Below are 19902 nucleotides of genomic sequence, written 5' to 3'. Positions count from 1 at the left end.
TCTGTATATATTTTTAGCTGGCTATAAAACAGAACACTAGGCTAATTAGGTTCTTGTAAAAGAGATATTAGCAGCTTAATCTCTTGAATTATTTTCGTCACTTCTATCATCAGCGCGGGCGTTCTTAAATTAGATAAATTCTTAAGTTCTTAAATTGCTTACTGTTCACCCGCCATTGTCTCCAGCTGTCTGTCTCATGAGTGGGGTATATAATTAACTGCAAAAGTGTGTTCTGTGGATATACGTTGAGAACTTGTGTTGGTATACAGTGTTTGACTATATGTTTGTAATGTGCTTGTTGGTCTCCCTTGATTTTCATAAGGACGTGTAGATATAATTTCAGTTGCCTTGTATACATGTTGGCAGCAGTCTCACAGCTGCCATAGAAGAAAGGCCAATTGATTCCAATGCAGCTCTAATTTTCTTTTTCTTTTTTTTTTGCTGACCCGTTCAAACCATTTGAGCCGAATAGGTATGCCAATTGTGTTCAATTGGTGGGCCATTTGGTCTTGTTGGATGACCAATTATTTCTTATTGGAAGCACCAGTTGGGCTCAATTGGTCGAGCCCAATGGGTGGCGAAAACACAATTGGTTTTCGACCCATTGGTTTCAACCGGAAATTTTCCAACTGGGCCCATTGGCTCTTTTTGACTGGGTTCGGCGAGAGTCCGCGAGCGGGAAATGAACGGGGAGACCGCCACCGACCCGGGCAGCAGAAAGGTGCGTAGATTTCGCCTGCCGGGGGACCAAGAGCGCGGGTGGCGTAACCTTGCGCTCCTAGTATGTACGCTCGAGTCCAGGCCCGAGCCTCCGGAGTCCTGTCGCCCGCCTGTGCGGCGCTCACGCGCTCCGCATTCGGGAAGGCCTGACTTGGCTGGTTATCCGTCATCGCCGGCCATTGCCGGTGACGACGCGCGACCTGCGTCAAGATGCGCTCCGCGCATTCCCCATCCTCCCTCGTGTTGTGTCGCTTGGTTGGCTGTACGGCAGGCTATCGCCCTCGGCTGTGCCGTCACACGCGTGTATACAGTGTTGTGCGTTTTTATCGTGAAGATTTTAAATAGTTTCCCCGCCTCAACCACTGGCTCATTTGCCGTGAAACTGCACACAGAGCTTGCGTATTATGGTAACTTTTATATCGTGGCAAGTTTGACAACGGTACTTAGTTGAGCCGTGCATGATGCGAAAACGCAATCGTCTACGTAGAGATCGGCGAACCAAATAATAATAATAATAATAATAATAATAATAATAATTGGTTTGGGGGGAAATGAAATAGCGAAGGATCTGTCTCATATATCGTTGGACACCTGAACCACGCAGACGTTTTTTCGCTGAGCTGCCGCAGTGGCGCCATCTGTTTTTGGCAGTCGACAATGCCGCCGAGGGGAAGCGTTTCGAGAAGCGCGGCCCTTTGAATATGCCATTCCGGCTGTTTCATCTGCTTCAACTGAAGCGCTTGCAACATTTTCGGCTAATTGAGCGGAAAAGATTTCAGAACAACCGATTTAAAGAGGCTTTACCTTTCAATGAATATTGTTTGCAAAGCTCGTCTCGGCGGCCTTGTCCTGACGCTTTCCACTGCCGAAAACAGATGGTGCCACTGCCGCCATTCAGCGAAAAAGCGTCGTCTGCGGGTTTTGGTTGCCGATCTCTACATAGACGATTATGTTTTCACATCATGCATGGCTCAACTAAGTAAGTACCGTTGTCAAACTTGCTACGATACAAAAGTTACCACAATACGCAAGCTCTGTGTGCAGTTTCATGGCAAATGAGCCAGCGGTTGAGGCGGGGAAAGTGTTCACGACAAAAACGCACAACACTGTATTGCGCGCGCGGCTCCGCAGGCCTGCTTTCGGGTGCTGCGGCTGCGCTATGGGTTGTACTGAGGTCTGAGGATCAGCGCAGTGTTATTTAATGCAGCGTCCTGTATAATAAACACTTGTGCATGCTTCCTATTAACTGCGCCTTCCTTACTTCGGAGCGAGAGCGCAGGCGCGTCTCGGCGAACGCTGCCTGTGCCCTCTGCTTGCATGCTCTGGCCGGAACCCGCGGTATGTGGGCGGAGTGCCACTCAACACTTCGTCACAGGTTCGTAAACAACCCCGCAACCTACATAGTGAAAATTCGAATAATTTGGGAAATAACACTGCGCGGCTTTGTCGAGGTCCTAGCATCGTTGGACCAGTGTTGCGACGTGCACACTTAATGAAATTCGCGAAAATGAAAACAGAGAAAAAACCGTCGTGCGTGCTACTACCCGAGTCCGGTGCTTCTTCAAGCGCGTTTTGTTTCTTCTACGCGTTTTGTTTGATGTCCTGCGTTCATATAGCCAAGCGATGCAGCCTGGCACTTTGAAGAACTTTATACAGCTGGTGCTTTCCTTTGAGACCTTGATCACCGCCTTCGCAGAGAACTTCAACTCTTAGATGGCTAGTTTTCTTTAACCTGTTGCAACTAAAAACCCTAGAAAAGTGCCGTTTATCATGCAATGGAACTGCGCTGGGATTATCAGTCGATTAGCAGAACTAAAATTGTTCTTGAAAGAGACCTGTGTTCCAGTACTGGCCCTCTCGGAGGCTGGCTTGCCAAGCGGGAGGACTTTGCCGGGATACGTCGCCCACAAGAATTGCAGCATAAAGTCTTTTCCCGCAGGAAGTGCCGCCCTTTACATACGAAGGGAGATTCCTCATGTGGCTTTGAACGTCGCCGATCTTTCCACCGACAGTATTGAGGTAGTGGCTGTGAGGATTCGGCTCGCCTTCCGAACTCTGTCCATTGCATCAGTATACGTGTCCCCGCGGAAGAAGGTCGATATGGCTTTGTTCCTCCAGCAACTTTGTGACCGCTGCCCAGCACCCAGAATCATCTGCGGTGATTTAAACGCCCACCACCCTGCCTGGGGTGACAGGAACACAGATCCTCGCGGACGCCAACTTGTAGAAGTCATCGACAGTTTGGACCTGTGCGTGGCCAATGACGGAAGTCCCACTTTCCTTCGGCCTCCAACCTCACCCACATCTATAGACCTAACCTTACATTCACCTGACGTCCGTGTGCAGTGGTCAACTAGATGCTGACCGAATGGGAAGTGATCACTACCCGATATTTGTGTTTACTGCCGACTTCCATCTGCGTGCTCCTAAAATTTGCCATGTTGTTAATTGGGACAAATACAGGGAGCACTTAGCCTGTGTTTCCGGTGATGTGACAGGCAAAATGATTTATGCTAAGATGGCTGCTACCACGGCGCTCAAGTTACCTGATCATTTTCCGACTCCGGATTTAAAACTCAGGAACCTCTGCGCAGCGCGAAGAAGGGCGGAGCGACAACTGTTGCGGAAGAAGGATGACAGAGCCTTGAAGACAAGTTTCAACAGGCTCAACTCTGCCATTAGACGTCATGCGAACAAGCTTTGTAGGTCCCAGTGGGCATCCTTTTGCGCTAGTTTGACTGTTTTCTCACCGATAACGAGAATTTGGCGTGTCGTTGGCAGTCTTGCTGGTGGCTCTCGTCCGAGTAAACCTTTCGAGGCGCTTGCATTGCGCACGCAGAAACATCTCATGTGCTTGGCAGAGGAATTTGCGGATGCATTTTGCGGATGAATTTGCGGATGCCAGACTAGGCATTCATCCCTGCGCTCTTCCTGCTACGTCTCCGTCTGTTATGGACACCCCGTTCACACTTCGAGAACTACAGACAGCGCTCCGCAGCCTGCGGCGTCGCTGTGCACCAGGTCCTGACAGCATTACCAATCAAATGTTACAGCTAGAACCTGCCTCTGGAACACCGGAAGATGCTCCTAACCTATCTCAATCGAGTGTGGGAGTCTGGTGACGTTCCCCCTTCATGGAAGGTGGCTTGTGTAGTCCCACTGCTGAAGGCCAGCAAAGAGATGACAGACGCGGCCTCGTATCGTCCTGTATCGCTGACGTCGTGTGTGGCTAAGCTCATGGAGAAGATGGCAAGCAAGCGTTTGTCTTGGTGGCTTGAGGATAGAAGGGCACTACCAACATGCATGACTGGATTCCGCACAGGTTTAAGCGCGCAAGATAGCGTCCTCGACTTGATAAGCCACATTGAACATCAGAGTGCTCTTGGACTTTCAACACTAGCTATTTTCCTAGACATATCAAAGGCTTATGATAGCGTCCTCCAGAGCTCAATACTGAATAGTCTGCAGGTCATAGGCGTACAGGGCTATCTTCTGCGATTCATTCACTCATTTCTCAGTGATCGAAAATTTCGAGTGCGGTTAGGCAGTACAATGAGCTCCGAAAGGGCGGTATCGCGAGGGATACCTCAGGGTAGTATCCTGTCCCCAACGCTCTTTAATGTTGTCATGGCTGGGCTTCCCGCAAAAGTGCAAAAACATTGTAGGCATGTCCATATATCGATATATGCAGACGACATTTGTCTTTGGTTAACCGGATATCAACACAAACGCTTAGCTCTATTAGCGCGACAGGCCGTGCTTTCAGTTAAAAGTTACCTTCAAGGTGTTAGGTTGACTCTCTCGGTAGAAAAATCTGACTTCGTCCTGTTTCCAGGTAGGGGACGACGGTATGCGCGGCTGAGCATAGACCTTGATCAGTCTTGCCTTCGTCAGGTTAACCACATACGTTTTTTGGGCGTCACTATTGACTCACGTCTACAGTGGCGACGAGCTGTGGACTCGATTGTGGCTTCACTATCTTCGCGTCCCAATGTGCTTCGTAGAGTTGCTATTGAGCAAAGGGGAAACCATCCTGCTTCAATGATCAGGCTTCACGATGTCCTGGTGACAAGTCGCATAATGTACCAGCTCCCTTTAATTTCCCCCTCGGTATCGCAGCTGGAACGCCTTGAGGTTTTGCACAGAATGGGACTAAGGAGGGCTCTCGGCGTTCCGCAGGCTGCTCCAAACAATGCAGTACTGTATGAGTCTCAATCGAAACCTCTTCGGCTAGCCGCTTCACAAAGACTTTTGCTGCAAATTGACCGCCTCAGAGAGACTGTTGCCGGGAGAGCGCTTCTACAGCGCCTTCGAAAGAGATCTGAGTCCCGGGCGTACTTGGCTTTAAATACTCTTCGTTCTCTGGGTCTCGACCTTCGAGATCGACCTAAGACGCTGAAGCAATACCACCTAGGTGGTATTGGTTGAAGCCACCTTGGTCCTTTCCGAGCCTCGATTGTTCCTTGACAATTCGCCACGTTCGCGCTAAGCGGAATTTTCCTTTAGCGGCAATGCGTTCGCTCGTACTGGAACACCTTGAGACCGAATATGCCAGTCATCTTCAAATTTTTACAGACGGCTCTGTGGACAAGATCAGAGGATCTAGTGCAGCTGCTTTTCATATTCCGTCTTTGAAGTATGATTGGTCTGTTCGTTTTACTAAAGTCGTGTCCTCCACAATGGTCGGAAGCGTTGCCATTGAGGCAGCTCTAAAGAAGCTACGGTGTTGTACGCCTCAACCTACTGTCATAATTACGCATTCAAAATCTGCCCTTCAAAGGTTGTAGTACGGGTTCCCCACTGATGCCTTGAGTCTTAGATCCCTACGTTTGGTGCATAATCTACATAGCAAAGGCTTCTCTATACGTTTTCAATGGGTGCCCTCGCACATAGGTGTCTTAGGCAACGAGATAGCAGACAACCTCGCCCATACAGCTCTATCCGGGATTCCAGTACATGGAGTCCTTCATGAAGTCAAGCAAATGTTCAGAGATGTGGTGTTGTGCCACTTCAGTTCTTTGTGGAGCTCTCCTCATCAGCCATGTGTGACCAAGGGTCTCAAAAGGTACCAAGCCACTTTGCTGTACCGAGTTCGCACGGATTCTGCTCGTACGCCGGCGTGGATGTATAAGACTGGCCTAGCGTTGCCACCATTGTGTTCAACGTGTGGTGTGTGTGGTGACATAGAACATTACCTCTTGTGCTGTACTTTGTACAACGCGGAACGGGCTGTGTTCTTCGGATCCCCCAAGAAGGCAGGAGTTCCTCACAGTTCTCTTCAGGACATTGTTTTCCCGCGCGGGAGCCAGTCGAGTAGAAGGGATGCTTCTCGCCTTCTTCTACTTTACCTGCAGGACACGGATTTGGCCTCCACATGGTGACCTCAGGAGTGCCTATTTGGGTTTTTGCGGACAGTGTTTCTGTGATTTCTATTTAAGTGTCGCTACGGTGGAGCAATTGCCGGCAGCAACTGCAAGGCTAATCCCACCGGTAGTTTACGACCACTCAACTCAACTCAACTCTCTTCAAGCGCGGCACGGTGCGAACTTTGAAGGCGACTGGCGGCAGCTTTTCTTTCTTGCGCAAAGTGATGCTCGGGACGTTTTACAGCTGATAAGCATCTGGAGATGGCCCCCTGTGTTCATCTTACGATCCCAAGCACACGGAATATCGCGCCTAAACTTATGCTGAGAGCACGACAGAATGAGAACTAGTTGCAGGCGTTATTAATTAGTTGATTTTTGCACAGTTAACCCAGCGACCGAACAGCAACGATGCGAAGTCAAAGACACGAACCAACTTATTAGCTAGATTTGAATGCAGAAACGCAGTATGATAACCCAACGGGCGAAACGATCGAGCTCGGCGTAATAACCCACGAGCTCAGCGCTAATAATAATAATAATAATTGGTTTTTGGGGAAAGGAAATGGCGCAGTATGTCTCATATATCGTTGGACACTTGAACCGCGCCGTAAGGGAAGGGATAAAGGAGGGAGTAAAAGAAGAAAGGAAGAGGGGCCGTAGTGGAGGGCTACGGAATAATTTCGACCACCTGGGGACCTTTAACGTGCACTGACATCGCACATCACACGGGCGCCTTAGCGTTTTGCCCCCATAAAGACGCAGCCGCCGCGAAGCCGATCCGTCGCCGAACTTGTCCTGCTCCTTGGCCCCTGCCCGTCGCTTTCACGCATATCTGGCTGCAATAGTCTCATGGAAACTTATACCGCGTCCCTTTATTCTGTATTGCGGCTTAACCAACCGCACCACAATTTGTCGGCACGCCGTGAATTTGTCCAAAAACACGCAAGCGTGGCGCACCCAATGCGGAAGGTCCCGTTTTTTGTCTACACAACGAAAGTCACTGCTGACGGCAGCGCCGCCGCATAACACCAAAGGTCACGCGAGGTATATCTCAGCACGCTGACCAGTGCACGCCTTTCGCTTTCTGCTTTGATTTTTCACAAACCTTTACAGGTTATTTGCTTTCAAAATAGGCTCTGTTCTCTGTGATCAAAATTAGGAGTCGACTTTGTGCATTTACTAACTCTCCAATAGTGCACAGTCGGTCGGTTGTGAACATATTGACGCATACTTCAAAAACGTAATAGAGGAGGCAAATTTTTTTAGCCGGCCTAGGCCTGTGTTGCTCAACCATGCAGTCCAGTTGCAAAGAAGCGCGTTCATTATTTTGCCGGCAAAGCTTGGCCATAGGCACTAAATGCGCTCCATCTACGAACCTTGATCGATTGTACGGTGGCAAACTAATTAAGTGCGCTGAAAGAACCATACACCGATTACTGTTTAGTTGTCTGAGTGTGCGCTTCAGTTTTCTCAAGTTCAATTGATTTTAGAAGGGCTAGAAAACTCTCGGTTAATGCGTCTGTGTGATGTGACACGCACTATGTATAAAAACTGAGGTGTGAATGAGTTATTTTTTCAGTATATTCACTTTTTAATATTGACTGCTAACAGCACAGTATTCACTCCATGATCCAGTTTCAACGAGGCGTACGTCTGGCTGAATCAACGCTAGTAACGGCTTTGAAACGGTGACGTTGAAAATCTCGCATATGCATGGCACATTGCAGTGAACATTGCAGGGAACAGCAGGACGCAGCTGGCCAAGGGTACAGATTGTACCGCAGTGCCACAGAAGTTGGTCAACACATTTGCACACTCAGCACAAAATAACCACTCGCTACGCTACCGGATGAGTTTGCCTCCACTTGAAAATTAATAGTGATCGTAATGCGCAACACTTGGAACCGGTACTTAAATGCGCATATTAAAATGACAACGGCACAGAGTTCAACTTTCCAACCCACTTTCCTGTGCCAATTCTTGCCATGACCAGCACCAAATTTGATGCGTAGCTGAGGACGTGGTAGGAGCGTGCTGGTGCTGAGTAAAAGTCATTTGGCAAAAGGTGAGCAAAGCAAGCAGCACAGCAAGTGAGGCATTGGCTTTTGAAATTCCATTTGTGAGATTCACAACAGCTACACTGGCATCAGAAAGTAGGCATAGTAAACGACGCACCAGCTTGACGAGCTCAACCGAACCAAGATGAAAACCTGTGTGCGCGGTGTTGCCAGACCGCCAAGCAGTTTTGCATATCGTCTATTGATCATAGCTAAATTTTTGATAAAGTCTGTACGAATACGCCTGCAGTAGGTCATAAGGTGTACGCACAAACTCAACCAAGCGCTAGGCGGACTGGATCCCAAAGGTTCCATTGGACGAGACCATCAAACGTAAGCACCTTGCGTAGTCGCGGAGCGGTCACCCTCTGCGCTTCATAGCGCTAAGAGCCTGTGTACATTTCAGACGAGACACAGCTGTAGCCAAGTGACAGTGCCTAATTAGTCTGCCCCCCCTATACTCCATTAGGTGGGAGAAAAGGATAGGGCAGTGGAATACTGGCAAACAACTGCGTGAAGTGAACAGCAACCAGCTGGGGTTCCCACAATGTCCAATGCTATTCACAGGTGCACGCTGACAGGAGGACACCAAGTAACAGCCACACCTGCGGTAATCCCCCAGAATCACTATAATACATTGATAGAACCAGAGACAGGTGTGTCGCTACATCATCTTTTATTTATGTACACAGTTCACAAGGTGGGCTACAGATTCATCGAACCGCTACACAAACTCAACATTTCGACATTAGCGGTGTCCGCAAACCGCCGACAAGAGAGACGACGTCTCCATAATACTCTCATAAAACTACTCTGGCAAATAGAAAGAAAAATAATGACGTCATATATATTCTACAACTGGCACTCTTCACCTTGGGACTCCACTAGGAGTAGACTGTCTACGTGGTGGACTTGCGTCATGGAACGAATAAATATAAGCACAACCTTAACTTCCCTGGCGACAAAAGGCTCCTGGGAGCCACACGTATTATGTACAAGTATCGAGACGGATGCGTTCCCTGTACAACGGCTGCCGCGCACGGGCTAATTGTGACTATGGGAAGGTGGTACATACAGAAAATCCCTAACAAGCACAAGGAAAATAACAAATCCATGAATCAAAAGGCAGTCGGGTTTCTCCTGTTTCAGACTACATTCACAAGCACTTCAGCACATCACAAATAAAAAAAAAAACGCAGGGCCATTTTATCGAAGAATCGATATTTCCGAGCTGCAACTGACACTCCTGAAACATCTCAAAATCCAAAATGTGAACGCAGGCATGGAGGGTCCACAGCATATGAGTGTCGCAAGCATGTCGTCAACACAAGTAGTGGGCTCATATTGTCGTTTGCAAACTTCATAACTCACTTAGGTTTGAATATTATGGTGCAGAAGCATTTCAATTCTGACTGGGCAGCTTTGCTACAGCAAATATGCTGTACACAAAGGCCTAAATGTCAATGGTGATTAACACCAGCCTTTTAAAAGGCTTGGCAGAAGCTTGGATGTGTCAGCAACTACATAGTTTAACTGAAACGTAATGTGCGTGGCTCGATCAGTAGAATCCACTTTATCACAACAAATCAGCAGAGCAGTCCAACCTCACAATAAAAAAAGTTGAGGTTCTGCATAAAATCACTGCACAGACTAGTTTTTGCAATCAAGAAAATATGCAAAAAATCTGTAAATAATTCAGCAGAATATAAATTCACAAAAAAAATCAGAAAAACGGGGGGCAAAGGCACCAATGGAGTGAAAATTATTAAGAGAAAAATGGGTCCTGGAAAAAAAAAGGGCGAGGTTGGATGCATGAGCATTTTATTTCAAAGGCATGAGGCTATAGCAATGCAACCATGCACTGAGTGCAGGAACGCCGAGGGGACATCATGCCTCCCGAGGGGACAGCAGCTCCCCAACGGCAACTGCTTGCACTCAGATCAAATTTCTGACGAACAATTAAATTTCAAGGACGTTATTGATGTCAAGTGCAGTGGGGCTCAGCTAGTTGGCTTCATAGCCAGTCGTAAAGCATTTAGTTTGGGCAACTTAAACCAATCATGTCCCAACCGAAGTCACAGACTGACTGGCCTCTGTTCATGAGCATGATTAACAGTATGTTTAAACTTGCTTAAAGCACTCATATGGCATTTACTCACTCCTCATGTGCACATCTTTATAAAGCTGCCTTTTCCAATTTATATGCATTAACATATAATACACTTTAGAGCCGTGAACTATAGAAAAATGAAAACAAAAGTAAATAAAATTGAACAAATATTTGAATAAAACATGGAATAAAGAAACAAACTCTGAAGTCCTGCCCCCAAACTGAAAAAAAGCTCCAGAGTCCCTGAATGAGTGATACCTCAAAGCTAACAATGAGGATTCAACTAATTCAAAGGCTGCTTACTGCTATGAAATATACAACGGTCAAGCAACTTCGTTTCCATTAATTCAGAATGAGATTACTTACATGTGCGCACGCCTGCAGTAGGTCTCTAAAATTTGCACAAGTAAATGTTGAGATTGAATTGACACGGAAAAAAAAAATGATGGTATGTACTTTTAAAATACACTTCCCACGACTAAGCACGACCAGTAACAGTCAGTAGCAGTGACTTTGCAAGGATGGAACCTAACACAAGCAAGAGTTTGCATCCTCAGCTAGGAATACTGAAACGGTGCACACTGAGTACGAAATAAAATCTCGGCATAGAGCAATGCTTGTGTGCAGCAAGCACGGAGGTAAAAATTTAGGCTCGCATAATGCAGGCCAGTAAGAAACACGGACGAACTCAACTTATTTGCAGCAAAATTAACCAGTGTGTAAAGCATTCCAAGTGCATAAAATGGCAATAAATAAAAGGCAGCAGTGCAGTCAGACAATCACCCCAAAAATTTTTACTGATGTTCCGATTTACCAAGGACAGCTGAACTCAATCACCATGCAGCAACAGACTAGCAGTTTCCCCAGCCTAATGAACCGTTTAGTTTAATGAATCAATTCACCCTTCCCTGAAGCAAATGTAACATATCAATGCACAACAGCGGCATACAACACTCTAGGTCAATCAGCAGACAGAAGACAGCAGATTGAAATCTCACATACACTACACCCGGTTGCTACGGGAGTCAACTTAATATTTAATGGCAAGGCTTGTCCATTCTGCAGAGACGACAAAGCGAGAGATGGTAATGGCAGGCCTTGCAGGACTTTTTAACAGTACACACACACACTTGTAAGGGTATGGACAGCAGGAGACACAAGGACATGCCATTTTGTGCGCCAATTCCTGTCCCAGAATGGCAAGCTACAGTTGAGCTCCATTTACCGTGCCCTCTCAACTGCTATGCTGACTTTTGGTGCGGCAACCGAGTCGGCAGAGGCCCGGACAACAGGAAGGGTACAGGTCCCGAGAAATTTCTTTCCTTGAGTTCCTGTCGGAATTACCTTGCCCTCCAACTTCAACAGAGTGCCATACAGAATGACCTAGTGTTGATGGTGGAATAAGTGAGGGACCTCGAGTGTTTCCTGGGCAAAAAAAAAAATGCTCCTCAATGTTATTTTTAACTGCCCTGAAAAAAAATAACCTTAAACTGTGCATAACATATATCCGCACTTCTAAACATACAGAAACATTCCAAGAAAAGATAACACAGGTTTCTTCAATAAATTGCAACTTGGCCACTTCCCTGATGTACACATGAATCAAAAGAGTAACAAAATACAGAATATAAAGGAAGCACAACCAACTGTATTTACATGTTTGAGAGGCAACAAAATGCAACTCGAAAAGAAAATTGAAGCTCTCTTGAAACACTCAAACACTAAGCAGTTCAAGCACAGTAGACCGAGGGATCGAGCACTGGCAGGCTTTCGTTTATACGGCCTCAAAATCTGCAGATGCAAATTTAAAATATGTCCAAATTTTTTGACAAATAAGTGATAAGCACAGTGGCGGCCATTGGAAAAAAAAAAGCATTGATGGGAATCGCGCAAATCAATTGGAATGAGGAAGTGTTACCGGTTGTTTGAACAAAGTAAGGGCAACAACAGCTCTCTGCTAAATTTGAACAACCATCACCCAATCATAAACGCGGCATTAACCACCTGCATGAGCACCATTAACGCGATGCTTAGCTACCAGACAGCATTACTGAAGGATGTCTAATGCAAATCTGACACTGCGTGAGCCTGCCTTGCATAACGATATTTCACAATCACAACTGTCTAATCTACGTGTGAAACACTAGTGAATTACTGAAAAACTTTCTTTCTCACTTTTACTTCTCAACTTACAACCTGCGTCAAGGAGCGCGCACTGCTGGCATTCATACCCTCAAATATGATGCCTGTTTCACGCAAGTTTTTCCTACACCTTATCTCTCACTTTTTCCCAGAGTCTTATCTCTAAGCAGTTCCCTTAAGGTGTGAAACAAATGGACCAGTTCGTCTAGAGAGCGATACTTGAGGCCTGTCAAGCAATGGATGCAACAGTAAGCCATTCTTTCCTACCATTACTATCCATCTTCCTGCACTTCTTCCTTCTTCCTGCACTTGGCTATTGCGTATCTGAGGTTTGTTAACCCTTCATTACGCATCCAACAACCACTCCCCTTGTTTGTTCGACTGCGGCTGTGGTGGAGCGGCATGCTTGATACAAGGTTGGTGCAAGAGAGGCCTCAAATTCTACACATGTGGGCTCACTTCAGTAAGGTAGCCTCATCGATCTGAATACAACTCTAAACGAATCAGTGTGCCTTGCTGTGAAGCATAAGAGATAACAGGTGCATCATAACACGCAATCTACACACTGCCTTACTAGATCCATGCAGTCTAATGGAAGCTGAACTGGCAGCAGCGAATTGGGGGCCAAATGAAGTTTCCGATTGGCCATGTGCCAATCGCAGTGGACATCGTAAGAATAGCAAATGTGGCGGCGATTCACTAAATATTATTACGTATTATCCCAACCACCGGTCAGGTGATCCCAGTTTCTTGCTTCCAGAATGCTACAAGGTTAGGCACAGCGTACAGTGACAATCAGGCTTAAAGGGAACACCTGTGTTCGAGCAAGGCCGACATTCAAACCTGCTGTCTGGCCTCAATAGATTGGGTGATGTGTGGCAGGCATCTACAGGGTACAGACTAGTTTGTAGTCCTTGAGCTCTAACCTGAGTAATCATCGGCACTTAAATACTAATGAACTGTGAATGCCAGCACTGCTCTTTAAAGTGCAACGGCATTACATCAGTTTAATGTGCACAATGGTGACTAATGCATCACTCTTCACAATATGGAGAAGAAATGTCCATATAAAGTTCAAACCCGTCGCCCTTCTTCTAACGCATCTAATCTTAGATTAAGGAAGCAGCTCAGAAATGTTTACAGTAGTGCAATGCGGAGATTATCAACATGGTAAGTACGGCATTGTGGAGAGAATTGACAGCAAATGTAGCGACACCATGGCTATTAAAAGACAAATTCCTGCCCAGTATGTGTGCAGTACGCAATGGATCCCATGGTGCCACACGATGTTCAGCAAAACATGAACCAGAGCAAGACTACTGTGGCCTTCAAACTTGTACTAAAATGGCACCTCTCGACACTCCAACCAATCAGTTCCGGTTCGCTGTAGCAATTTGCCACGTCGTGCATACTCGGTCCCACACACCGAAATAAGTCTCACTACAGTTTCAGTCCCACACAGGCATGCACGCACCCACACATACACAAAAAGATGATTTCATAAGGAGCTCCAAACACTGGGGAGCAAGGACATTCCAAGCTGTGTGTCAAGCTCCTGACAACAGATGACACCACATGTTACGACTCAACACTAAGGGATGGAGATGACGTTGGAGGGAGACGAAAATGAGAGGACGGACCTGATGCCGGGGGAAGTGCCAGAACAAGGTGGCTGTACATGACTGGTCAATCCGAGAGCAGGAGTGTGTCTTGGGGAGGGGGCTCTACGCAAGCCAGAGGCTCAGAAGCACCCCGTTGGAGCTCCCAGTCCTACTGCTGCTACTCCTACTAAGGATTAGACATCTGTATGTGCAGCAAGAGGCGACCCAGCGATGCTTTTCCAATCCTCTTTCATTATGCCGTTGCAACAAAAGGCGCAAATATTTACAGGCCTAGTGAAGCCGCTTTCACGACCCTCACTGAATGGTTTCCTCTCGGGATTTGCACACTGCGTCGCCTCTTGGTGCGGATCCCTAAACACTAACTGGACAAAACTCTCTGTTGGCGTCATCCCTAAAGCTTACCTTATATACACGAAGCAGCTAAAACAACAAACTATGACTGCAACGTCACATCTGACAGCCCCATCCTTGCAGTGATGAAAGTAGACTGGCAGGGCCTTCCTCAAAGTCAGTCGTGACGGCTGCGCACAGTCTTCTTTCAGACCCAAGCTTGAAAGATTTTGATGACCAAACGGAGAATTTGCAAGCACGCAGTCGATCCTAAAAAACCACTCTCGTTCCTGAGGACGCCGCTCTAAGCCTAGTGCGCCACGGCCGGTGTTGAATTTGCACCACTGTCACTGTTGGCATTGGAGTCTTCGTGGGTGGTGCGTCGTGGCAGCCGGAAGTTGTTGGCATTGAGGTCGATGTTGTGATTGGCTGTCGCCGAGGCAGTGGGGGAAAGCTTGGCAACGGGACTGTCCGACCGAAGGGAGTCGGCGTCATCCGAGATGTCCAGGTTCGACAGGTCACTCATGGATGAGTCCCATGGGGGGCGCTGGTTGATCAGCAGGTCTTCGCTTGGCTCCTCAGCGAGGGATGGTTCTGCATGAAATCGAAAAAAAAAAATCTATATTGCTGGTCTATCCAACAGGCGAGAACAAGTATAAGAATGCAAGGTTCACTGCGGGACGCTAAGCACCATGCAAGATCACGCAAACGAACTTGGCTGCCTAATACCTGCCTCCCCTGCTTCTGCTCCTGTTGGGAGTTCCTACCCAGCTCAAGTGTAAAACATGCACTTTGCATGCCTCTGGCCTAACAGAGCACACACATCAAAAACAGCATGAGTAGGAAGATGAAGAGAGGACAAAAATTTGCTGACTCGGCCAAGTGGCCCAACTTCAGACTACAGTGGTCCAACATGATTACTGTGTATACTCTCATAACAACCCACATTTTCGTAGCGAAAGCTACAGTGGCCACGAACTCACAGTTTCGCCGTGCTCGCATTCCCACTGTGGTCACAACGCACCATGTGGCCAACCACGCGACTGGTCACGTGAACAACCGCGTGACGAACCACGTAACAGCCAGACAACCAGACTTACCTGGACTTGCAATCAAGATTAACCAAGGCTAACCGAGCTATGCCTTAGCTTTTGCTACGTATATCCTGGCGTAGCCGAGCTAAGCCATTGCCAGTTTTTTCTCGTAACAACCCACAAAAGGTGACAACAATTTGGGAGGAGGGTTCATTACGCCATACATACCATAGCAAACTACTACAACACCTTTGCTACATGAGTCCACAAATCCACAAGCTTCAATGGGGAAGGCCTTGGGAAACTGAGAAACTTCGTAATAATAAATTCACTACATGGAGATCTATCGCTTCCAGACTTAATGTACGCAAGTCCCTGTATGCCAGAAGCACGCCTGAACCATCACGAAAAAAAGCGACAGGCACTAGTGGCCCCATCTGTAAAAGAAGCTGTGAAATCGTCTCACCAGTGCGCAGTTCCTCTTCATCCGTGGTAGGGATGTCGTCGCTGGAGAGAGCTGCGATGCAGTACAGAGGAGCAGCTGCAAAGCTGCTCCCCAGCTTGGTGATGCGCGGACGCACGGGAAGGCTGTGAAACGATCCTCCCTGCTGCCCCCTCGGGGGAAACTCATCCTCGCTGCTGCTGCTGCTGCCGCCCCCGTTGGCCTCGGGAAACTCCTCGTCTAGGCAGAACGGGAACTCCCAGTCTGCACAAGCAAGCAGTCACTCCTTTGGTCACACAACCACTGACCACTTGACAGAAATCAACGTGCGGACATATTGCTTAGAACGAAAGCGCTTTACGAACACTTGCGCAGGAAAACCAAGTCCTGTCAATCCACCAGTTCCCACTCCAGAGCTCAAATGGGCACAGCTACCGAGATTGCACTACTATTCATGAGGCACCTGATCAAGAGATGCTGATTGGCCAGTGTGAACAACGTTCTCATTAGGCAGCATGTGAGCGCAACAGCTTTCAATGAAGACACACTGCAACATCAGTGGCAATGACGTCGTCCCTTTTCCCTCCCCCAGATAAGCTCTCCTATTCAACTATCGCTGTTTACTCATCAGAAAGCACAATAAGACCACAAACCCACTTGAAGACAGCCAGCAAAGCAGTGCTTTGCCAGCAAGGACAGCAGCCACCTTGCAGGGCATTCAGCCATGAATTCACTGACTTTCCCACGTTTTTAGGCCCAATATGACCGACAGGTCCCAAGACAAAAATTCATTTGGCCCAATGACCACCAAAGTAAGACTGTCCAGTTTTCCAACTGGTGCCACTAAGGTAAAGCAATTATTTTTCCTCGCAATGAACCGTTTCAGAGCAGGTTTCCGCTTCAACAAAGCTTTTGCGAAGTAAAATTGAACATGACAATTTACTTTATAATGTAAGAAACATGCAAGGCCGCCAACTTGTTTACTAAAATCTGTGGGGAGATCAAATTTACAGACTCCCATCACACCTGCGTAACATGACATTCTAGGCTGCCAATTTGCGGTCAACATCTCTTTATTCATTTACTTCTGTCTTCTTTCTTTGTACTTTACAGGCTCCAGAAGGTTCCATGACGTCAGTTGTGACGCAATTACAAATGTGAGCGTTCAGACCGTGCCACGCAACCATGATGCAGTGCTGTGACCAGTGCTGCTCCATCCCCTTTCCTTTTTCACTCATCAATGCTGCGCCACAAACGTCAACACCGCAGAATCAGAAAACATACTGTCAACTGCTGACGCAGTAAAAAGTTCACCTTTGAGGCTGGCATAGTCGAGGGCAGAGGCAGGAGCAGACGGAGGTGGCGACGGGGGCGCCTCTTCATCGGCTGCGTAGTGGTGCACCGACGAGATGACGTCATGGAATGACACCGTCTTGCGGAGAGAGGTCGAACCCTGCACCAATAGGAATGGCAGGAAACGGGGGGAGGGGGGGGCTGGAGCAGACTTTGAAAGAACGTGCAATGAAGTGGAAAAATTGTCGGCGCAATCAGTTGGACTGATGCGCAGGAAATGCCACAGCATTTTTCTTTCACTTGCCAATCATATATATAATTATAATTGGTTTTTGGGGAAAGGAAATGGCGCAGTATCTGTCTCGTATATATCATTGGACACCTGAACCCTGCCGTAAGGGAAGGGATAAGGGAGGGAGTGAAAGAAGAATGAGGTGCCGTAGTGGAGGGCTCCGGAATAATTTCGACCACCTGGGGATCTTTAACGTGCACCGACATCGCACAGCACACGGGCGCCTTAGCGTTTTTCCTCCATAAAAACGCAGCCGCCGCGGTCGGGTTCGAACCCGGGAACTCCGGATCAGTAGTCGAGCGCCCTAACCACTGAGCCACAATCCAATTCCGATTCTACTGTCTTTCACTCACCAATTTATTCTAATTCTGATTCTACGCCATTTACATTCAGGACCGCTTCTTTTGTACATTTTTGCTGAGTCATCCGTAGTGTGGCCTCTCCCTCCCCTGCAAGAGGCGAGGGGTATTCCCCCCCCCTCACCTGCTACCTGCCATGGTTGCCAGGTGGAGGCTTCACACAGAAGCCATCGGCACCGGACAGTTTCTCCTTTATGCCACGTTTAATGCTGTCACACTAGAAACAGGGATGGTCTGAGAGGACCCACGAATACGGCGAGCAGAAAAAAAAAAATTAAGGATAGCAAGGAGGCAGGAACAGCACAAGTGCTAAACTTGTGGCTAAAAAATCCATTCAAAAAGAACCGTGAATGCTTTGAGCAGTGAGCCCCAAGTAGTGTACAACCATCATGAAACAAAAGCAGCGAGGCAGTTTTAGTGTACAATCTGCTGCGCTGGAAGAAAGCCGTGGCAGACATGCTCACAACAGCCCGATGTGTGCGAATGCTGTGATCTTATCTGGACCAGTATGTTGCTGAATTCACTGCTGTTGGAGAGAAGACGACACCTAGAAAGTGCCCCTTTTCAATGACTCATTGTGTACTCAGTACATATTTAGCATATTAAGCTCACCTTTGGCTAAAACTCCTAGCATAGTTATGACTGGGGAGCCAAATTAGTTATCACGCAACGTGACAGGTGGCAGCACTAGAAAACTAAAAATGCCAATCACTTACCAGCGACGTGTCATAAAATTACGAGCAAGCGACCCCACACGCAAGTCAAAATTACTCGCAAAGTGATGGGGCGGGGGGGGGGGGCTATCCGAGAACGGCACCGAAATCCAAGGTGGCGATGACAAATCTTCCCGCCGGAAAAAAAAAAGCGCAGTGCACATGGATTTCAAGTTTTATTTATCTCTGGGAACATGAACTTTACTAGGCCAAAGATTTGTTACTGCCATGTTAATCACTTTCAAAGCTATCATGCTCAAAGAACTCAAATGGTGCATCGTCCTATGAAAGCTATGGAGGGATCGAGCTGCAAAGCAGGATTGAATTGGATTGGATTGGATTCTTGGACTGGGTGTAGAAGGCCAGTGTTACCTGGGTGCAGAGTGTCATAAGGGTGCAAAACAAGGAGGTGTGTGTGTGTGTGTGTGGGGGGGGGGGCTCTTGCATGGGAGAGGAGGACACTTGCTCGGAATTTTATGGTACCATTTTTCACTGTAAACTTGCGCACACTCACTTTCCCCAAGCTTGACTGGCGCCGGTTGCTGGCTGACTTGAGAGCCGACTTGGTGGGGGTGGCCCCACGGTCCCAGGTGCTCAGGCCCTTCTGGTCATTGGGGCTGCACTCAAGGCTGCGCGGCCGCACAGCGGCAGACGGTGTTGCCGTGCCCCCCGCCAAGTCGTTTGCTGCCCTGCCCCCCTCCTCTTCCGCTCCTGCTTCCTCCTGGGCGAGGCACTCAAACGACCCGGACGTGGAGGTGCACGACGTTCCCGTGCTGCTGGTGTCGTCCGTGTCCTCCGCATCCTCATCCAATCCGTCGGCATGCCTGCAGGTACCAAATGACTCAGGAATGCCTCCTGCACCAGACGGCTTACACTGCATGAAGGAGCAAGTCTGAGGGCTAGCCGCAGCACCATTCGCACCCCTAGTTTAATTCCGTATGCTAGTCCCAAAGGTTAAGTGTTTACAGCTCAGTGCCCGTCCTTTCGTGTTATGTCCACACATACACATGTGACGATTCGTGCACATGCACCGGTGCCACGGCGAGCCGGTCAGTGACTTTTCCTGGAGACTGTTGGCCGCGCCGTCCTGGCGTCGGGTCGCAGCGGAGAGACATGACCATATTTGGTTGTGGCGGAGAAACATGACCATATATGGTAACCGTCGACGACCCTGTCGAACGACGTTTGAGTGTCCCCGTCATTATGCACCCCTCGAGAGCCACGGGGGAGTGGACAAAGGCGCGGCCACGGCTGAAGAAAGAAGCAAAGGCTTTAAAAGGGGAAGCCGACGGGAGGAAGGGGGAGAGCGATCGGGGCGAGTGGACGAGAGGGCCGGAGACGGAGCGAGGCAGAAGACTGGGGCTGCGCATTGACCTGAGCCCGGGGTCTAGCCGTCGCTAACGTTCGACCTTCGCCAACGCG

At 48.1% G+C, this 19902-nt stretch overlaps 1 protein-coding gene across 1 annotated transcript in view; it reads right to left on the bottom strand.

Moving 5' to 3' along the window:
• Positions 1-8802: 8802 nt before the first annotated feature.
• The window catches only part of LOC144101704 (uncharacterized), a 51284-nt gene continuing 40184 nt past the window's right edge, over positions 8803-19902 (bottom strand). Inside the window, exons 14-17 of the mRNA XM_077634837.1 lie at positions 18995-19304; positions 17138-17276; positions 15848-16087; positions 8803-14941 (exon numbers count right to left, since the gene is read on the bottom strand). Of these exons, the coding sequence (XP_077490963.1) occupies positions 14658-14941; positions 15848-16087; positions 17138-17276; positions 18995-19304 (973 nt within the window). The 3' untranslated portion in view covers positions 8803-14657. The remainder of the gene's footprint in view (positions 14942-15847; positions 16088-17137; positions 17277-18994; positions 19305-19902) is intronic.

The sequence above is a fragment of the Amblyomma americanum genome, chromosome 8 (genome assembly GCF_052857255.1).
Source record: "Amblyomma americanum isolate KBUSLIRL-KWMA chromosome 8, ASM5285725v1, whole genome shotgun sequence".
Lineage (NCBI taxonomy): Eukaryota > Metazoa > Arthropoda > Arachnida > Ixodida > Ixodidae > Amblyomma > Amblyomma americanum.
The sequence above is the reverse complement of the archived record's forward strand: the minus strand, read 5'-3'. Positions and strand labels throughout refer to the sequence as shown.